This window comes from Chionomys nivalis, chromosome 8 (genome assembly GCF_950005125.1).
Source record: "Chionomys nivalis chromosome 8, mChiNiv1.1, whole genome shotgun sequence".
NCBI lineage: Eukaryota > Metazoa > Chordata > Mammalia > Rodentia > Cricetidae > Chionomys > Chionomys nivalis.
Genome location: NC_080093.1, coordinates 14330280 through 14348317, shown reverse-complemented (window position 1 = coordinate 14348317; position 18038 = coordinate 14330280). Strand labels below are relative to the sequence as shown.

At 43.0% G+C, this 18038-nt stretch overlaps 1 protein-coding gene across 5 annotated transcripts in view; it reads left to right on the top strand.

Moving 5' to 3' along the window:
- Gbf1 (golgi brefeldin A resistant guanine nucleotide exchange factor 1) overlaps nt 1–18038 on the top strand; it is a 143289-nt gene that overhangs the window by 93261 nt on the left and 31990 nt on the right. For all 5 annotated transcript variants that reach the window (XM_057777366.1, XM_057777365.1, XM_057777364.1 and 2 more), the window contains 8 exons: nt 2769–2900; nt 9497–9615; nt 11006–11114; nt 11577–11637; nt 12673–12727; nt 16336–16483; nt 16810–17033; nt 17697–17862. In XM_057777366.1, coding sequence (XP_057633349.1) covers nt 2769–2900; nt 9497–9615; nt 11006–11114; nt 11577–11637; nt 12673–12727; nt 16336–16483; nt 16810–17033; nt 17697–17862 — 1014 coding nt within the window. The remainder of the gene's footprint in view (nt 1–2768; nt 2901–9496; nt 9616–11005; nt 11115–11576; nt 11638–12672; nt 12728–16335; nt 16484–16809; nt 17034–17696; nt 17863–18038) is intronic.

The window sequence follows — 18038 nt, the reverse complement described above, 5'->3', positions numbered from 1 at the left end:
ACCAATCCTTAGATTGTGAGGATATCTGCCATTAACTGTATCATCACTGAAGACTTGAATGTGGATAAGAAGTCGATACAACAGTGATTCTCGACCTTCCTAATGCTGTGGTGACCCCAGTATAAAATTATTTGCTACTTCATAACTATAATTTTGCTACTGTTATAAATCATAATATAAATCTCTGTGTTTTCAGATGATCTTAAGCAAGGCCTGTGAAAGGTCTGTTCGACCCCAAGGGGTTACAACCTCTAAGTTGAGAAGCACTTTTCTAATGGGCAGGTAGTAAACTGGAGACTGATGCCCTTCTGCCAGTTAATGAATAAAGAACCTACACACACATGGAGAGGAGAATACTGTCCTACAGTAAATAGGGACAAACCCCTGCATGCAAACAGCTTGGGTAAATATCTTATGTATACCAAATGTGAGTATTTTTTAGATGATAGACCAAGGTAAATATAAAGTAGTAAGAGAAGGTGATTTTAAGTTTTCTTGTGTGTATGGAAGCCAGACCTCAGATGCCTACCTATTGCTGCCTACCTTCGTTTTTGAGACAGAATCTCTCATAAATCTTCTCAGCTAAGCTGACTGGCCAACAAGCCCACAGGATTCTTCTGTCTCTGCACCTAGCACTGGAGTTAGAGACTTTAACATAGGTGCTGGAGGTCTGAACTCAGGGCCTCATGTTTATGCAGCGAGCACTTTATACTCATTTAGCCATTTCCTTAGTCTAACTGTACACCTTTTAACATGCTCTTAAAAAGTGTTATGTATTCCACTTTTCCTAAATATAGTCTGTCTACCTTAATGCTTATTATTGCACACGTACATGTGTGTACACACATTTCTCTTTAGTTTTTTATGTAAGTTGTCCTCTCTAGGTAGACCCAGTGGGAAATGAGAAGCAGGTTTTGTACAGCTGATGTGATCACTGTACAGACAGGCTTGGAAAATTCTACCCAGTCTGCCAATTAATTAAAGCATTAATCTGGGAAGCAGCCGGCCCAGAAAATGTTTGCTCAGAAGAGACAAAAGGTAGGAACTGAGTAGGGAGTGCCCTATATTTGCATGAAAATAAAGGTTCATAAGAATGAACATACACACACACACCTACCTTCCCTTTGTCTCAAAAAATGGGATAGCCTTGATCATATCTCTTAACAAGTTTCTGACTTAAGGAAAACTAAAAGGGAATGAACTCCGAAAGCTGAAACCACAGTAGAGTATAAACAAGCAAATTCAACAACCCTCAGCAAAGTCAGGTAGGCAGGAAGTCCAGGACGGTGTGTCTTCTTGACCTGGAATGAAATCTGCTACAGTGGAAGCATGTGCTGGCATTAAGTAGGATAGGTGTATGGTTTGGGGGAGCTTTAGAACCATGTAAATCCCAGCTCTGCTTATTGTGTGGTTTGAGGCCAGTCATTATCTTAACTAAACCTTATTTTTCTCAAAGACTGTTATGCTCCTTCATCTCAGGACAGTTAGCTGCCTGTGTTCTCTGGGAAGGAAGGGAGAAAGGGAGAGAGAGAAGCCAGCAAAGTGGTTAGGACCTTCCAAGATTACAGATTGTCTCTGTAACTGGAGGCTGCTCAGCCTTTTGCTTGTTTTAGGCTTCCATTTCAGCAAGGGACTATGAACTAGTCTTTCTCTCACCCTGGGATTTCGTTAGTCTTACTCTGTACACAAGGTAAAGCTTACCTGTGTATCACCAAAGACGATGACGACAAGAGCATGGACAATTGACTCATGCTTTTTGGTTATATTAAATAAGTATTGCTGATTTCTTTGTTTTTGTTTGTTTGTTTTTTTGAAACAGAGTAGTCTGCTACTCTGGCTGACCTGGAACTTGCTGTGTAGACCAAGCTTGCTTCAAATGTGTAATGATTTTTCTACTTCTGCCTCCTGAAAACTGGAGTTATAGATATGAACTGCCATGCCTGATGCCCAGCTATTAACTTCTTGATTGATCAAGGGCTAGGAGTATAATTCAATGGAGAATAGTTACATAGCATATGAAGTGTCCTGAGCTCAATCTCCAACATAACAAGCACAACACTAATGAAATATAGCAAAATGTCTGAAAGTCTGAAACTGGAGAGATGACTCAGCAGTTGAGAGCACTGACTGCCTCTCTTCCAGAGGACCTGAGTATGATTCCCAGCAACCACATGGCAGCTCACAGCCCTCTATAGTGGGATCTGATGTCCTCTTCTGGCATGCAGGCATACATGCAGATAGAGCACTCATACACACAAAATAAATAACTCTTAAAAAAAAAAAAACAGAATCTGGGGTTGGAGAGATGGCTCAGTGGTTAAGAGCACTGATTGCTCTTCCAGAAGGACATGGGTTCAATTCCTATCATTCATATAGCAGCTCACAACTGTCTGTAACTCCAAGATCTCACACCTGCACACAGACAGACATACACACAGACAAAACACCAATGCACGTAAAGTAAAAATAAATTTAAAAAAAAAAAACCTGATAGGCTGTATATGACATAAAACTCCCCCTTTTAATAATTTTACTGTTAATTTTTAAAATGTGCTTTTTAAAAATGTTTAATCTTTTAGAGCTACATAGTAAAACTTTTACAGATAAAATGGTAATGTCAAGAATTTAATTCAAGTTATTCTAGGGGGAGGAGGACTGACCCAACCATGAAGACCTATAGCTTCCTTCAATAGATGGAACTGACCTTTTGCCAGAGTTAACTTTTGTTAGATAGTTTCTTGATTTGTGTCTTTTCGTTTTACTTGCAGAACTCTCAGAGATTGAGCCAAATGTATTCCTTCGTCCATTTCTGGAAGTTATTCGCTCTGAAGATACCACTGGTCCTATCACCGGCCTGGCACTCACCTCTGTCAACAAGTTCCTGTCCTACGCACTCATCGGTAAGCCTTAGACTCTGTTGGATATCTCCACCACGCTATTTCCTGCTTCTGTTCAGTTGCTCAGGCCTTAAAGTAGCCAGTGAGTCTTGCCTTCCCATTCCTGGTAGAGAATAGGACTACTTATTATCCATCATGCAAATTGACTGAGCTGTATGTACATGGAGGGAGAGAAGAGAGGAGATTGCCTGCAACACTAGCTTCTGTCACACTTTGGAGAGTTAGGCGCATGGTGCCACTGTGGTTTGGTTTGTCTTTATTGAAGATTACTTTTATTTCTTTGTCTTGGGGGGTAGGGACAAGGGCCATGCCCATGGAACAGTGTTCACACAGAGGTCAGAGGACAATTTGTGGCATAGGTTTTCTTCTTCCACCATTTGGAGCCAAAGGAACAAACTCCAATCACTAGACTTTACCCTCTGAGCCGTCCCTCTGACCTGGTCTATCTTATTTTCTAAATATAATTTATGTTTATTGTAAGAAAGCAAACAATACAGAGACATCTGAAAGAAGAGCTAAGTGTTTCTCCTCTGTTGTGGTGCCGGAATCTCTTCTTTAGGGAAAAGTGTCAGTGACATGGCTTGACTTGTTTCTTGATACATATATGTATGAGCAAACCCTTCCCCCACATGCACACCTCCATTTTAAGGCAGATGGTGGCGCACACCTTTAATACCAGCACTCGGAAAGCAGAAACAGGTGAGTCTCTGAGTTCAAGGCCAGCCTGGTCTACACAGAGAAACTCTTTCTTGAAGAACTAAAAAAAAAGGAGGGGGGGCTTTCTATGTAGCCTGGAACTTTCAGTCCTCTTGCCTCAGCCTCTCAAGTACTGGATTTAGGCTGTATTATTATTATTATTTTTTTTAAGATTCATTAATGCAGCAAGGCAGTGATGGCGCACACCTTCAATCCCAGTACTCGGGAGGCAGAGATAAGTGGATCTCTGTGAGTATGAGGCTAGCCTGGTCTACAGAGCAAGCTCCAAAAAACCACAGAAAAATCCTGTCTCCAAACAAAAAAAAAAAGAAAAAGAAAAAAAGATTCATTTGCTCATGCATATATGTGTGTACGATATGCATGCAGATACCCACAGAGTCCAGAAAGGGTATTAGATTCCCCTGAAACTGTAGTTACAGACATTGATGAGCAGCCTGATCTAGATGCTGGGATCTGAATCTGAGTCCTCTGGAAGAACAGAGTACTCTTAACTGATGAGCCATCTGTCCAGTCTAATTATCCTTTTTTAAAAAGGGGTGGGATAAAAGGATATTTTTACTATGTATTTTTTATATTTTAATTAATAGTTTTAATTTGATATACACAAGATAATTATATAGCTGATTTTTTTCTTTTCATTGTAGTAAAACATATATACATATTATATAAATATATAAGCACACACATACATATACATATATAAACACGCACACACATACATATACATATATAAACACACACACACACATATATATATATATATATATAATTTTCCCTTTTAATCTGTTTTCCTGTGAGACAGATCTCATGTAGCCCAAGCTGACCTCAGATTCATTATGTAGAAAGGATAAATATGAGTTTCATGTCTTCCTGACTTCACCTTCCCATACTGGGATGATAAACCTGTGTCACCACACCCAGTTTAATGAAATGTTAGGATCAAACCAGTGGTTTTGTGCATTATAGACAGGCACTCCATACCCCAGTCCTCTTTAATCATATTTAAGTATATAATAGTTTTAGTTATGCCCACAGTATTGTGCTTCTCAAACTTTTTTATTGCTCAAACTTTAACAATGAAATAATAACTTCCTATTTCTCCCTCTCATCCACCCCGTATTTAATGGTGTCTTTTATTTAATATTAACATTATTCCCTTTTTGAAACCATTATAAATAATGCTGAAATAAACATCCTTGTTTCTCTGACCTTGTTTACTTATTTTATTTTCCGAGTCAGGGTTTCTCTGTAGCTTTGGGGCCTGTCTGGGATCTTGCTCTGTAGACCAGGCTGACCTCAAACTCACAGAGATCCATCTACCTCTACCTCCTGAGTATTGGGATTAAAGATGTGCGCCACCACTGCCTGGCTTCTCATTTTATTTCTGTGTGAAATATTTCTAAACTTGTGATTTCTGGTGTAGAGTCTGTGTATATAACATTTATAAGTGCTACATTTTATAGATTACTTCCCCAGCAGGTTCAGCATCTACATTCACACCAGCAGTGTTTGAGAGTTTCCCTTTCTCCTCGCTGTCTTCAACTCTGAATATTATCAGTTTTCTCTTGTGTGTGTGTGCCACTTTGGTGGGCAAATTCTGTATGTTGTTTTTATTTCATTGAGGTTGAATCTTTGAATCTCTTTTGGATTTAACAATTGGTATAAGTTCTTTGTATGGTGGGAATAACAACCTATTATCTATCATTGTTTTAGAAAGTTTTGCTCTCAGTCTAGACCCAATCTACAGTGGATCTCTGATTTCTTTTCAGTAGTGGGGGGCAGGCCAGTGGCACAATGGATAATATGTCTGACTACGGATCAGAAGATTCAATGGTGGGACTTGAACCCAGGACCTGAAACTTGCTAGGCAAGCACCCCGCCACTGAGTTATGTCCCCCTCTGTCAGTTTATATAAGATGTGCTTTTGCCACATTTGCCTGCCTACCTGCCTGCCTTCCTTCCTTTTTTCCTTTCCTTTCCTTTCCTTTCCTTTCCTTTCCTTTCTTTCTTTCTTTTCTTTCTTTCCTTTCTTCCTTCCTTCTGTCTTTCTTTTCTTTCTTTTTTTTTCCTTTCTTCCTTTTCAGTTGGTCTTGTCACTCAGAATCTTAATTCTTTTTCCTCTATGAAAAATCCATGTGAAGCTGGGCAGTGATGTGCACACCTTTAATCCCAGCACTCAGGAGGTAGAGGCAGGCAGATTTCTGAGTTCAAGGCCAGCCTGGTCTGCAGAGTGAGTTTCAGGACAGCTAGGGCTACACAGAGAAACTGTGTCTAAGAACCCGCCTCCCCCCTCTAAAGAGTAAGGAGCAAAGAAAACAGGTGAGTGGCTGTGTTTGTTCCAAAGTGGAGAGACAAGGAAAGATGGGGGAGGCCTTGGTTCTAGCTAGCCAGAAACAAATGAATGACCTTCACATTCAGGAGAGAAAACTCTTTATCTTTTCTAGAAAATTTGATTTGCTTAACTAAAGCATTTAGGATCCTAAGCAGTAAGCAGGAGTCTTGGGTGTCAGCCAGGTTCTGAGTAGATAAGGTCTCAACCTCTCCATCCAGGCCAACTAAACTTAGCTTCATACTTTCCCTAAAAGAAACCAGGCCCAGTTGCTTCCAGTCTTGACCTGAGCACCACCTGCAGGTCACGTCTCTTCACAGCCTCAGCCAGCTGCCCTTCTGAGTCTTTCCCTTTGATCTTTCTCCTTCCTCTGCTCCCTTCCTGGACTTGGCAAACAGGCTGGTCATTGGAGCCCTCAGGCCAGCTGGGCAATGGAGCTTCCTGTGGTGGGAAAGGAGAATGCTGGGAGGTGATGATTGCTATAGGGTGAGAAAAGGAGCAGGGAGGAATGTACAAAAGCAACGCTCTGGCAACTCTCTCTGAAGCTGGCTTCCAAGTGATAGAAAAGGAAGATGTCTGGAGTCTCTAAGAACACAAGGGCTACTAACTGAGCTGTCAACTCACCCTTTGTGTCAGCGACCTCCTAACAGAAACCACCCCACTGTCCCTGAATCCTGTAGCCCAAGACTTCTGAGATGATTTTCGGTCCTTAGTTTGGTCCCACATATCTGCCAAGCCATGATTTGTCTAGCTTGCTGGCAGGCTCTTCCAGTGATTCTAAGGACTGTTACTATTACCTGCCTTTTTGGAAAACTTTTTGGAAAAAAAGAAAATTGCTACTTTGTTGAAGCTGAGGGAATGAGAATACAAAAAGATCAAAAGAATTTAAATCACTTTATCAAGAGATTACTAAAAGATAGGAAGAAACAGACTCCCCGGAGCCCTGAGCAAGACTGCTGTTCACTGAACTCTGATATGCCATTCATTACTAAGAAAGACTGGGCTTTCCTGTAACCCTGAAGGCCTAAAAAATGACTTTCAAGCAGAGGGTTTAGGCAGGGCCATAAGGAATGGATGGAATTTTCAGTTGGGCGCAATGGCACACGTCTTTAATCCCAACACTCTGTAGGAGAGGCAATCAGATCTCTCTCTTTGAGTTCGAGGCCAGCCTGGTCTTACAAGCAAGTTCCAGGACAGCCAGCGCTGTAATGTAGAGAAACCCTATTTCGCAAAACAAACAAACAAAAGAATGGAATTGTCTGTGCTGATTGAGAGAGACACAAGAGGATGATAGGAGGAAAAGCTGGATCATCACATTGTGCTTTGAGTCCTGAAACTGGTTTCCCTTTGCATATCTGTGAAGCAGCCACCGAATACTAGGCAGAATAGTCTTGGATGTGTTGGAGACTAGTGCCGACAACAGACGAGAAAGGAAAAGCAAAGAGTACTCATGTTAAAGAAAGAATTCCTGCTCATTGTTGCCAGAAAAACGCTCAGGTTTCTTCACAATCCTCCAAGCTTTAGGCCCAGGAACTCCATTAATTTCAGGTACCAGAACAGGGGAAATCGCCAGGTGTGGCACATATGGTTAAGCCCTGCAACTTTGGAAGCAGAGGCAGGGGATCTGTGAGTTCAAGGCTAGCTTGGCCTACATAGTGAGTTTCAGGCAAGCAAGGGCTACATAGTGAAACCTTGACTCAGAACGAAGAAAAAGGAGGGAGGGGTAGCGAGATGTGTCTCCTGACTCCTATCACTGTGTTCAGGAGGGGCTCACTCTCCGTGCTACCTCAGCTTTACCCCGGTTTGAGCTTTACCTTGTGCCTTTCCTAATTAACTCCATGAGCTCACTTTCTAAAGCTAAGCAACAAATGAACTCTCCAGAAGCAGCCTGGCGCTTAAGCCAGCAGTCCACGTAGTTCTGCAGGACTCTGAAGGCATTGCTGGAGACAGCTCTTAGCCTGCTCCGTGTGACTCTTTAACTCAAGAGTAGAAGCAGAATTTATCCCTTTACTACCAGCCTTTAGTTGTAGGTCAAATCCTAGCTGCCTCCCTCTCCCCCGTCTTCGGTCCTATTCAGTTTATTTCTTTTTCTCTCCTAAAGCCTGGTTAGTTAAAGGAGGAACAAGATTTTTTTTTTAAAAAGCTGCTTATGGTTGACTCATACCTTATAATTTCAACTCTTTGAAAGGTAGAAGAAGGAGGATAAGGAATTCAAGACTACACTTAGCTTCGTAGTGAACTCAAGGCCAGCCTAGGCTACACAAGCAAGACCCTGTCTCAAAAACAAAAACAACAACAACAACAAAAAGACCAACTAAATAAATAAATGAAAACAAGTAATTTGGAGTAGGTGGCAGGATCTCTGTTTACAGTCCTGGTTGGCTTCAAGCTTATCACTCAGCCTGTCAAGTGTGTGGCATCCCACCTGGTCTTGGTATCAAGAGTCTTACTCAGTGTTGTTGTTTTAAATAAGAATGAACTCAAAGGACCTTTGATCTGGTATAATATGGTACCCAGATAGAAGTACTGGTGGCACTAACCATCTATTTTTAACATCATTCCCTTAATTCAATTGTACCAGAACATACAACTCCAAAAAAAGAAGTTCTATTAAAAGACGAAAAGAGTGCTGGGCGGTGGTGGCACACACCTTTGATCCCAGCACTCCAGGAGACAGAGGCAGGCATATCTCTGTGAGTTCAAGGCCAGCCTGGTCTACAAAGGGCGTCCCCAGGACAGCCAGAGCTGTCACACAGAGAAACCCTGTCTCAAAAAGATGGAAGGGGGAAAAGATGAAAAGAGAAAAGCTACAGCCTTGGCATTCAAAACTCGGACTCTGCTTGCTTTTGGTTCCTGTTTCTATGCCTTTCCACTTCAAAATGAGTAGTTTACTACTGGTGATTACCCAAATGTGTCCCTGGTCCAGCAGTATTAACTTTACCTCAGCTCTTAGAAATGCAGGTTCTTAGGCCCCACTGTATACCTACAAAATCAAAGCTTCTGCGGGGTCAGTTAAAGTACACACAACTTCAGGACCTGAGTTTGGGCACTGTAGTGCAAGCTCTGGAGACGTGAAGATAGGAAGATTCCCTAAGGCTTGCTCACCTCAGTCTAGCTGAATCCTGAACTATCGGTGCAGTGAGAGACTTTGTCTCACAAAAATAAATAAGGTGGAGAGTAACTGAGGAAAATACTTGGCATTGACCTCTGACATACACACATGTACACATACACACAAACTCTACGCAAAAAAAGGCTAGAAGTAAGCTGGAGGCTGAGTGGTTTTTTTTTTTAAACAAATACTACAGGTAATTTTGATACACAAGACATATTTTTTGACTTATTTTTTGAGTTGTGCAGAGGGAACTGTTAAAGCCAGTTATGGGTAAAATTCTTAGGTAGCTCAAAAAAAAAAAAAAAAAAAAACAAACAAAAAAACATAGTTAGGGAACTGGTGAGAAAGCCAGAGTTTCTCCAGGCAATTTATAGAGGTCATCTTCCTGTTTCCCTGTCTTCCTTACATGATTTAATCTGTCCCTTTTTGCTGGAACAGATCCAACTCATGAGGGCACAGCAGAGGGCATGGAGAACATGGCAGATGCTGTCACTCACGCCCGTTTTGTGGGCACAGATCCTGCCAGTGATGAAGTTGTCCTGATGAAAATCCTTCAGGTAAGTGGGAGGGAAGAGCAATTAGACTAATGGCCAAGGGCTGATGCTGCTGGCTCTACTTACCCAAGTCTGCAGGCAGCATGAAGCTGTGTTTTGACTCCACTGAGGCTTAGAGACCAACTCTGTTTCCAAACAAGGAGCTCAGGTACCCAAAGTAAAAGCTTTCCTAAGGAAAATAATTAAGAGCTTTAAATGAACTGATATCAATACCAGAAGCTCTTACTACATGTGTGCCTCTGGTAGACTGTATCCATGTCATCCCTCTATTAGGTGTGGGCTGGAGCTGGAGGGAGTTATGAGCTTGTGTCCTGACTGTGCTAAGCACAGAAAGGGCTCCCAAGTCAAGCACTTGGGCATCTCTTTCAGGTTGAATGAAATAAGGTCAGCACTTAATTTTTTTTTGTTTTTAGTTTAGTTTAGTTTTTTAAGGCGGAGTATCTCGTGTAGCCCTGGGTGTCCTAGAACTGTAGGACTAGGCTAACTTGGAACTCAGAGTTCTATGTACCTCTGCTAATCTTCCTGCCTTGATTTCCCAAATGCTAATATTACAAGCATGTTACATTGTACCCAGCTTTGAGGTCAGCATTCTTGCTAATTTACCCTGAACTCAGGCATGGTCATGCATACTTGTAATTGTAGTTCTTGGGAGACTGAAGCAGAAATTCCAGCCCAACCTGGGCTAAGTACAATCCTATCTCAAAAAATAAAAAAATCAGGAGGTAAAGAGATGCTCACCTGTTTTTTTTGGGGGGGGGGCAAAGCTCTTGCCTAGCATATGTAATTTGATCTCCAGCACCATTTTTTTTTTTAAGAGAAAGAACTGAAGAGATAGCTCAGGTAGTAAATGGTGTGCCTTTTAAGCATGAAGACCCCAATACTCATGCAAAAAGCCAGGCAAGGTGGTGAGTATAGTTGTAATCCCAGGGAAGCAAAGACAGAAGGATCCTGGGTCCTTGCTGCTCAGCCCGTCTAGCCTAATTGGTGAGCTCCAGATCAGTGAGAGACCTAGCCTTAAAAGAAGTTGGGGAGCCAGGAATGGTGGCATACATCTTTAATACCAACATTCAGGAAGCAGAGGCAGGCAGATGTCTGAGTTCGAGGCCAGCCTGGTCTACAAAGTGAGTTCTAGGACAGCTAGGGCTACACAGAGAAACCCTGTCTTGAAAAACAAAAAGAAAAAAGTTGGACCAATTTTTGAGGTTGATACTCATGTTATGATCTGGCCTCCACATGCCCATTAACATACACAAACACACATGAACATGCACACAACACAAGCACTGGTAAGAATAATAATAAATTTACCCAGTAGGTGCCTTTTCTACCTTCAGGTAAGCTTTACTCAGCCTACTTGGTTCATCACAATGTCCTCTCTTTCTTCCTTTTGTAGGTTCTCCGAACTCTGTTGCTAACCCCAGTGGGTACCCACTTAACAAATGAATCTGTATGTGAGATTATGCAATCTTGCTTCCGGATATGCTTTGAAATGAGGCTTAGTGGTAGGTACTTGAATTCTAGTTCCTTCACTCGCCTGCTGGTATCTGGTATCTATGTGTATAGGATGCTATCTCTGAACCCCGTAGGACCAGGATTTCTCCATCATCTACCTTGGGGATTTTGTTTTGAAGCTAGAATAGAGATCTTAACCCATTGTTCCCAGGCAGGAGTGGGGATAGCTCTTAAACTGACTCAGTTACAGAACCAAATCTCCCTTAGGGTTTCTGGGATTGACACCAATTGATAATCCAAGAAAACCCATCTAGTTGTCCCCTTTTCCTGACTCAGTAGTACCACCTAGTGGTCTGATAAAGTTATAGCTACCAGGCTGAGCTGGAGCTGGTTTTAATAAGTTTGGCATAATCCTTAGTAAACACAGTTTGGAGGGGAGTCTGCTCTGAGAAGTCTCCTGATAATAGCACAGCAAGTAATGACACCTGTGTTATTTGTTTTTGCCTGTGCAGAGTTATTGAGAAAATCCGCAGAGCACACTCTCGTAGACATGGTGCAGCTGCTCTTCACAAGGTAAACCTGCTGCTGTTTGCTTCTGCCCGGCTGCCCAGGCCTCTGGAGTCTGCCTGCTTCCACACAGCCACTTTAGGGACCTGGCCAACTCCACAACCACATCAGAGGCCACTGGGATTATAGATAGCAGTAGTTCTCCAGGCCCAGGGTTACTGAGCAAGGGAGAAGGAAGAGAGCTGCTGTGGCCTCTGGGAGACAGAGGGTTATTTAATCTCTGCTTCCCAAACTTGTGTCTGTTTCTGTGCAGGTAGCATCTGGGAAAGGGAGCCTAGAGAAGATGCCAAATTTAAGCAGCCTAGAACAGGTTGCTGAGCTTCCAGAGCTCAGCCTGATTTCTGTAAAAGAAGGCCAAGGCTAGGGCAACCAAGAGTTGTGAAAGCTGATTTATTGGCCCTTATCTTAGCTGGCCTGGGATTCCCTGAGTTTAGCACTTAAAACTCTATATCCTGGCAAACCCCTTAATCCCAGGGAAACCATGATTTTTGATTTCCCTAGGAAGGACTCCTTCATTCTAGAGCCCAAGAAGCCTTTTTGTCCTAAATCTAATTGCCTATTCTATACTTCTCTATCTAAAGACTCACTAGAGAAGAATTGAAGCAATGACTTTTAAACCTATCGATGGTATTTCTTTTTGCTTTTAGAATTAATCCCTATTGTCTGCACATTAGCCTGTCCTCGGACTCTGCTGCCAAGTTTCTTTCCCCATGGGTTTACTGCCTTTAAAACACCAGCCTGTTTTTACTACTTTCTCTGTGCCTAACTCTCTGTCTCTTGACTTTCAGCAGTGATTTCCAAGGATAAAAAGAACCTCCTTACTCCCAAGGCTGCTTAGTTACCCTACTCCAGTGTCTACTTTATCTATGTCTTACATGACCCACCCAGTTTCTATGGCTCTGAAACTCTAAAAGGGATGAGATTAGCTTTTCTTTAACTAAGAGACAAGGATGTTGTGGACCAATTCACCTGCTATGACTGGTATAGAGGAGAACATTGTCATTATCCCCAGTAATAGTCATGCCATTCTCTATCTTATAGGTTACCTCAGTTTAAAGAAGAACCCAAGAGCTATGTGGGAACCAACATGAAGAAGGTGGGGTCCGAAAGTTCATCTGCTGTTCCCTGTCCAAACCTCAACTTCCAGACTCAGTGCTATGGAATACTATTGATTAGTAGCAAAGACATGGTTTTGCCTAGATTGGTCTGCTAGCTGTCACTCCTATAGTCAGTACCTCTCCTTGCTGACCTACCATGTATGCAGATAAGCCAGTCCTTAAGGAAACTGGACCAGGCTTTCCAGGCTGAGCTAAAGATTCGTGTTGACAAAGATGAAAGTCTGACCATCTCCTTCTGGCTCAGTCTTGTCAGCAAATGAGAGCCCTAGAGAGGCTGTGCCCCAACTCCTTCCTAATGCTGAATAAGACGGGACTTGCCTGCTCTAGTCTCTATTGAAGAGATCAAATTAAGCTAAACTCCATATCAAACTGCTAGGAAAAGAATGGTGATGAGGATGGCCTCTTTCTGTCTGGAACCAAAACTCTGGACATGTCAGACCTCTGATGAGGCTCTACCTGTGGAGTGACCCTTGGCTACTAGGTGCATGCACCTGCCCTGCTCCCTTCCATTCACCCCATTCCTGCCCTGTGCCCTGAGCTGACTTCACTCTTTTTAAACTGTCGTTTGCCTGTCTTTCACAGATGTCTCCATGTCTCCTCAGCAAACTGCAGCTAAGTAGTGGGGAGCAGACCAAAGCCCTGAACCAGTTAGAGAGGGTGCTACTCTTTAAGAACCTCAAGGTCTCTCGCCCTCGCCTTCCCCCCTTTTATTTATTTATTTATTTAAATGTTTACTTTTTTGATATGTAACACTCGGTCCAATTTCTGTTGTTCAGAGCACAACTTACCTACTCTAGTAACACAGCTTGGCATTTGAAGAGTTGCATGTGTTTGTAGCTTTGCAGTACTGGGGATTCTCTTGGGATTTCTGGTTGCCTGGAAGTAGAATTAAGACTTGAGCATGACATAGTGAGCCTAGAGAGCCTGGGTCCTGCTATCATCTTCTGGGAGGATTTAAGACCCACCATTTCTAGGGAAATTATAGGGACCTCAGGCAAGATCTTTCTTTCTCCCCTCCCCTGTCTCAGAGCTGGTGTGGAGAGCTTAAGCATCGTCGTTGAGTAGGTCAGGATACCTGACTGATTTGGTGGTGAAGGTGGCACATCCCATGAGGGTTTTTATTTCTTGGTTACATAAAAGGGATCATTGCAAGATTTAGGTCTCTAAGTTGATAGACAGGAATTAAGGAGTGTGGCAGCCTAGGGCACCGGGATTTTTTTTTTTTTTTTTTTTTTTGAGACAGTGTTTCTCTGTGTAACTTTGGAGCCTGTCCTGGAACTTCCTTTGTAGACGAAGTTGGTCTTGAACTCACAGAGCTCCGCCTGCCTCTGCCTCCTGAGTGCTGGGATTAAAGGCATATGCCACCACCAGTGGTGGGAATTTTCTAATATCTGCAAAGATACCCTCTGTTGTTTAAAATTCAAGATGTAGGTGAGGGCTGGAGAGATGGCTCAGAGGTTAAGAGCACTGGCTGCTCCTCCAGAGGTCCTGAGTTCAATTCCCAGCAACCACATGGTGGCTCACAACCATCTGTAATGAGGTCTGGTGCCATCTTCTGACCTAGGCATACACGTGGACAGAACACTGTATACATAATAAATAAATTTAAAAAAAAAAGATGTAGGTGAGTTTAGTGGAGGAGTATAAAAAGGTTACCTGAGCCCTTGAAAGACGATAAAGAGAGGAATGAGGGATGTCTAGGTTATCCATCACAAGAGTGTGCATGCCAGAGGTGTGATTGTGAGCATTCCTGTCATTGAAGATAAAATAACTATGTGTGAGTGCTCCCTAGCTTGGGGTGTGTCTGTCTTATTTGAATGCATTGTCTCATTTTGTGTTTGCATAGTTACAAATTTCAGCTGTCTTCAGTGGCTAGCCTGCATGTTGCCATGATTATTTGCCTAGGGCCTGTACTATTTTTATAAAGCTATTGCTTTATTGGAATCGTACAGATAAAGTGGCATAAAGTTCCATGAACACCTGCTGCCTGCCATGTACCTTAGAGCCTTAGGACACGAACATAGCAACAGTGAGGCCTGTGTGAAAGCTGCCAGCCTTTGGACTCCTGTACTAATCAGGAAGCCAGGAACACTCACTGAAATAACTTGCTTGGGGCTAGCTTTGCATAATACAAAGTGGAAGGTAGGAAATACCAATTCTTGTGTAGAAAGAATGTCCATTGGGACTGATACAGAGGAGTCTCCTAGAAAGGAGAATTATCTCATAAACCTTTAGTTGTTTGGGCTTTCTGGAGCCTAGTGATAATGACCAGTAAGGCCAGATGGCCCTTTTCTTTCATTGACCCTTTGAGTTTTGTGTTCTCTGTTTGTCTCATTCTTCTCCCAGATCAGTCTTTACCATGAATGTGATCTATCTGAACTCCAAGGTTACTGGGAAGAGCATCCTTCTGGCTCCTGCATAGTCATAGCAGCTCAGTTTTAGACATAAGATTGCAGGTGTTTTAGAGGTGGAGGGACAAGAATATGAATCCAATTAGAAACTGGTACTCTTCAGAACTGAGAGAAAGGTTCCATTGGGGGCTTCTCCTTTATTAGGAGGAGATTTGGGGAAGGAAGGAAGGGAGGGAGGGAGGGAGGAAGGAAGGAAGGGAGGAAGGAAAGATTATCTGGTTTCTTAGTAGATGTTCAGAGACTATTAAAGCTTTATGAGGGAGCTTGAAGGAAGACTTTGATCTCCAAATCTTAGAAGAAATTGAACAGATCCTTTAACATTGAATCTAGTGGTACTAGGGATGTAGTTCAGTTGCAGGAGTCTTTGCTCGCATATACAAAGCACTGTGTTCGAGCCTCAGCACCACGTAAGTGGAGTGTGGTAGCACGTGCCTGCAATCCTAGTATTTGGAGGTAGAAGCAGAACCCAAAGCTCAAGGTCATCCTTGGCTACATAGTAATTTTGAGACCTAGTCCAGGATACATGAGGCCCTGTCTAAAAAAGTAAATAGCGATAAAATAAAATGCAGGAAGGACAACTGTAAGAAGAACAAGAGGCTTTATTGCTGTAGCACAAATTGGGAGCAGCAGCAGCACTCCATTCTTAACGCCACAAATAATTGGAGTATCATTCCTTTCTCTATAAGACCAACTCTTCACCATCCATTTTAATGCAAGAACTCTAGAATAAAAGTTGTCCTTATGGTCTAGGTCCCAGTTCATGCCTTAGTGAGAAAGCTTTGACTCTAGATAGGAAGAGTAGGTACTCATATTTGGACAAGAACTAGAACTAGGAGCTGCTCTGCAGAGTGACTGTGGAAGAAAGTCAGTCCACAGGCTTGTAGGCAAAGCTGCCCTTCCCTGGTCAGCAAAAATAGTGTGTGACAGCTGGCTATATCAACGACTAGTCAAAAAGCAGAATGTTGCCTTCCATGTGGAGGCCACTGTGCCACTCCAAAAGCTGCAAGTGTAGAGGCCCAGGTGTATAGTCTGGTGGTCTAGATTATCTAACAATGATTTGGGGCATAAGCTGTTTTCTAGAGAACAGAAGGACTAAGTGCTGAGATATTTGTAGGAATAACATCTTTGTTTAAATTACTGTTAGACTGGATACTAATGATGTATGATATTTCCAGCTGAAAATGAGAGCAGGAGGCATGAGTGACTCATCCAAGTGGAAGAAACAGAAAAGATCCCCTCGGCCTCCTCGTCACACAACCAAAGTCATACCGAGTTCAGAGCTGCCCACCCCAAATGGAGCCACCTTATCTTCTAACCTTTCTAGTGAGTGCCTAGGTTGCTTCTTCTGATGAAAACAGATCGAAAAGATCCTGTCTTTCTCGGGGACTGGATTTGAAATGGAAAGCCAATCAGCTGAGGGGCTTTGGTCTTTCTGCAGAGAACAGAAAGGGACATTTCAAATCAAATCAAACTATGACCATTTGACAACCCTGCATGACTTCAGGTCATTCCCTTTTCAGAGAGATTTCCACTACTTCAGAGGCATTTATAGATGAGTGTTCAGTCTGAGTAACAAGGCCCTGGTACTAAAGGGGATGCTTCACTCACAGAGCCTCTGCACCTTCAAGTTCCCTTCTGTTCCTTGTCAGGTGGCATGCCTTTCATTGATGTGCCCACATCCATCTCCTCTGCAAGTTCAGAAGCTGCCTCAACAGTGGTCAGTCCCTGTACAGACAGTGGCCTGGAATTATCTTCCCAGACCACCTCCAAGGAGGACCTCACCGACCTGGAACAAGCTGGCTCCCCAAGGGAAGGCACAGCCACAGAGCCTAGGAGCACTGAGATAGGAGTTTCCGATCAGCTTGACCCTCAGGTATGGCTGACTAATCCCTAAAGGTCCCTCTACAATTTGTTACTGTAGGAACTGGCTTGTTCTTTTGGGTTTTGTACCCATGCTTTGTCTTAAAAGAAAATTGGGTTGAGCATGGTAATACATGTCTTTAATCCCAGCACTTGGGAGGCAGGTGGATCTCTGTGAGTTTGAGGCCAGCCTGGTCTATACATAGAGTTCTAAGGCAGCCAAAGCTACACAGAGAAACTCTATCCTGAAAGAAAGAGAGAGATTGGGGGTGCGGGGAGAGAAGGAGGAAGATTGGGATAGGAAGTTTTCCCATTTCCCAGAATCATTTTTGCTGCTCAGAAAACACATAGCATGACTTGCTGTGAAAAGTCGCTCGTGAGATTTATCAGGATATATCTATATTGGTAGGTAGTATCTGACGAAAGGGAAGGAAATGACTTTTACAGGAAGGTGATCATCTAAATCCTGAGCATATGAGAGCCTTTGCACCTGTAGAGTAGTCACCCTAGATCGGGGTTGTTTAAAATGGCCCTGGGCCATCTTATCTAAGTTCATAAGTCAATGAGCTGTGGTCCATTGAAGACAGCTTGGAAGACACATACTTCAGGAGAATAAGTTCTAAGTTGTTCTTGCCTCATCTTTGTTCCTGTATCTGTCTGTAACTGGCCATATCAGGAAGGGGCCCATGTGGAAAAGGCCCAGTCAGCATCGGTGGAATCTATCCCTGAAGTGTTGGAGGAGTGCACATCCCCTACTGACCACTCTGCTTCTGCCTCTGTCCATGACATGGATTATGTCAATCCCCGGGGCGTTCGGTTTACCCAGTCCTCCCAGAAGGAAGGTAGGTACTCTCTGGCTAGGCATGGCAGCATATGCCTGTAACTCCAGCATTGGGTGTGCAGACATGTGGGTCCTGAGAGTTTCCAGTTCAACAAGAGATTCTGTTTAAGGCAGTGAAAGAGAGCAAGACATCTGACATCTGCCATGGCTTCTGTCTACACCTGCTCAGGCACGTAC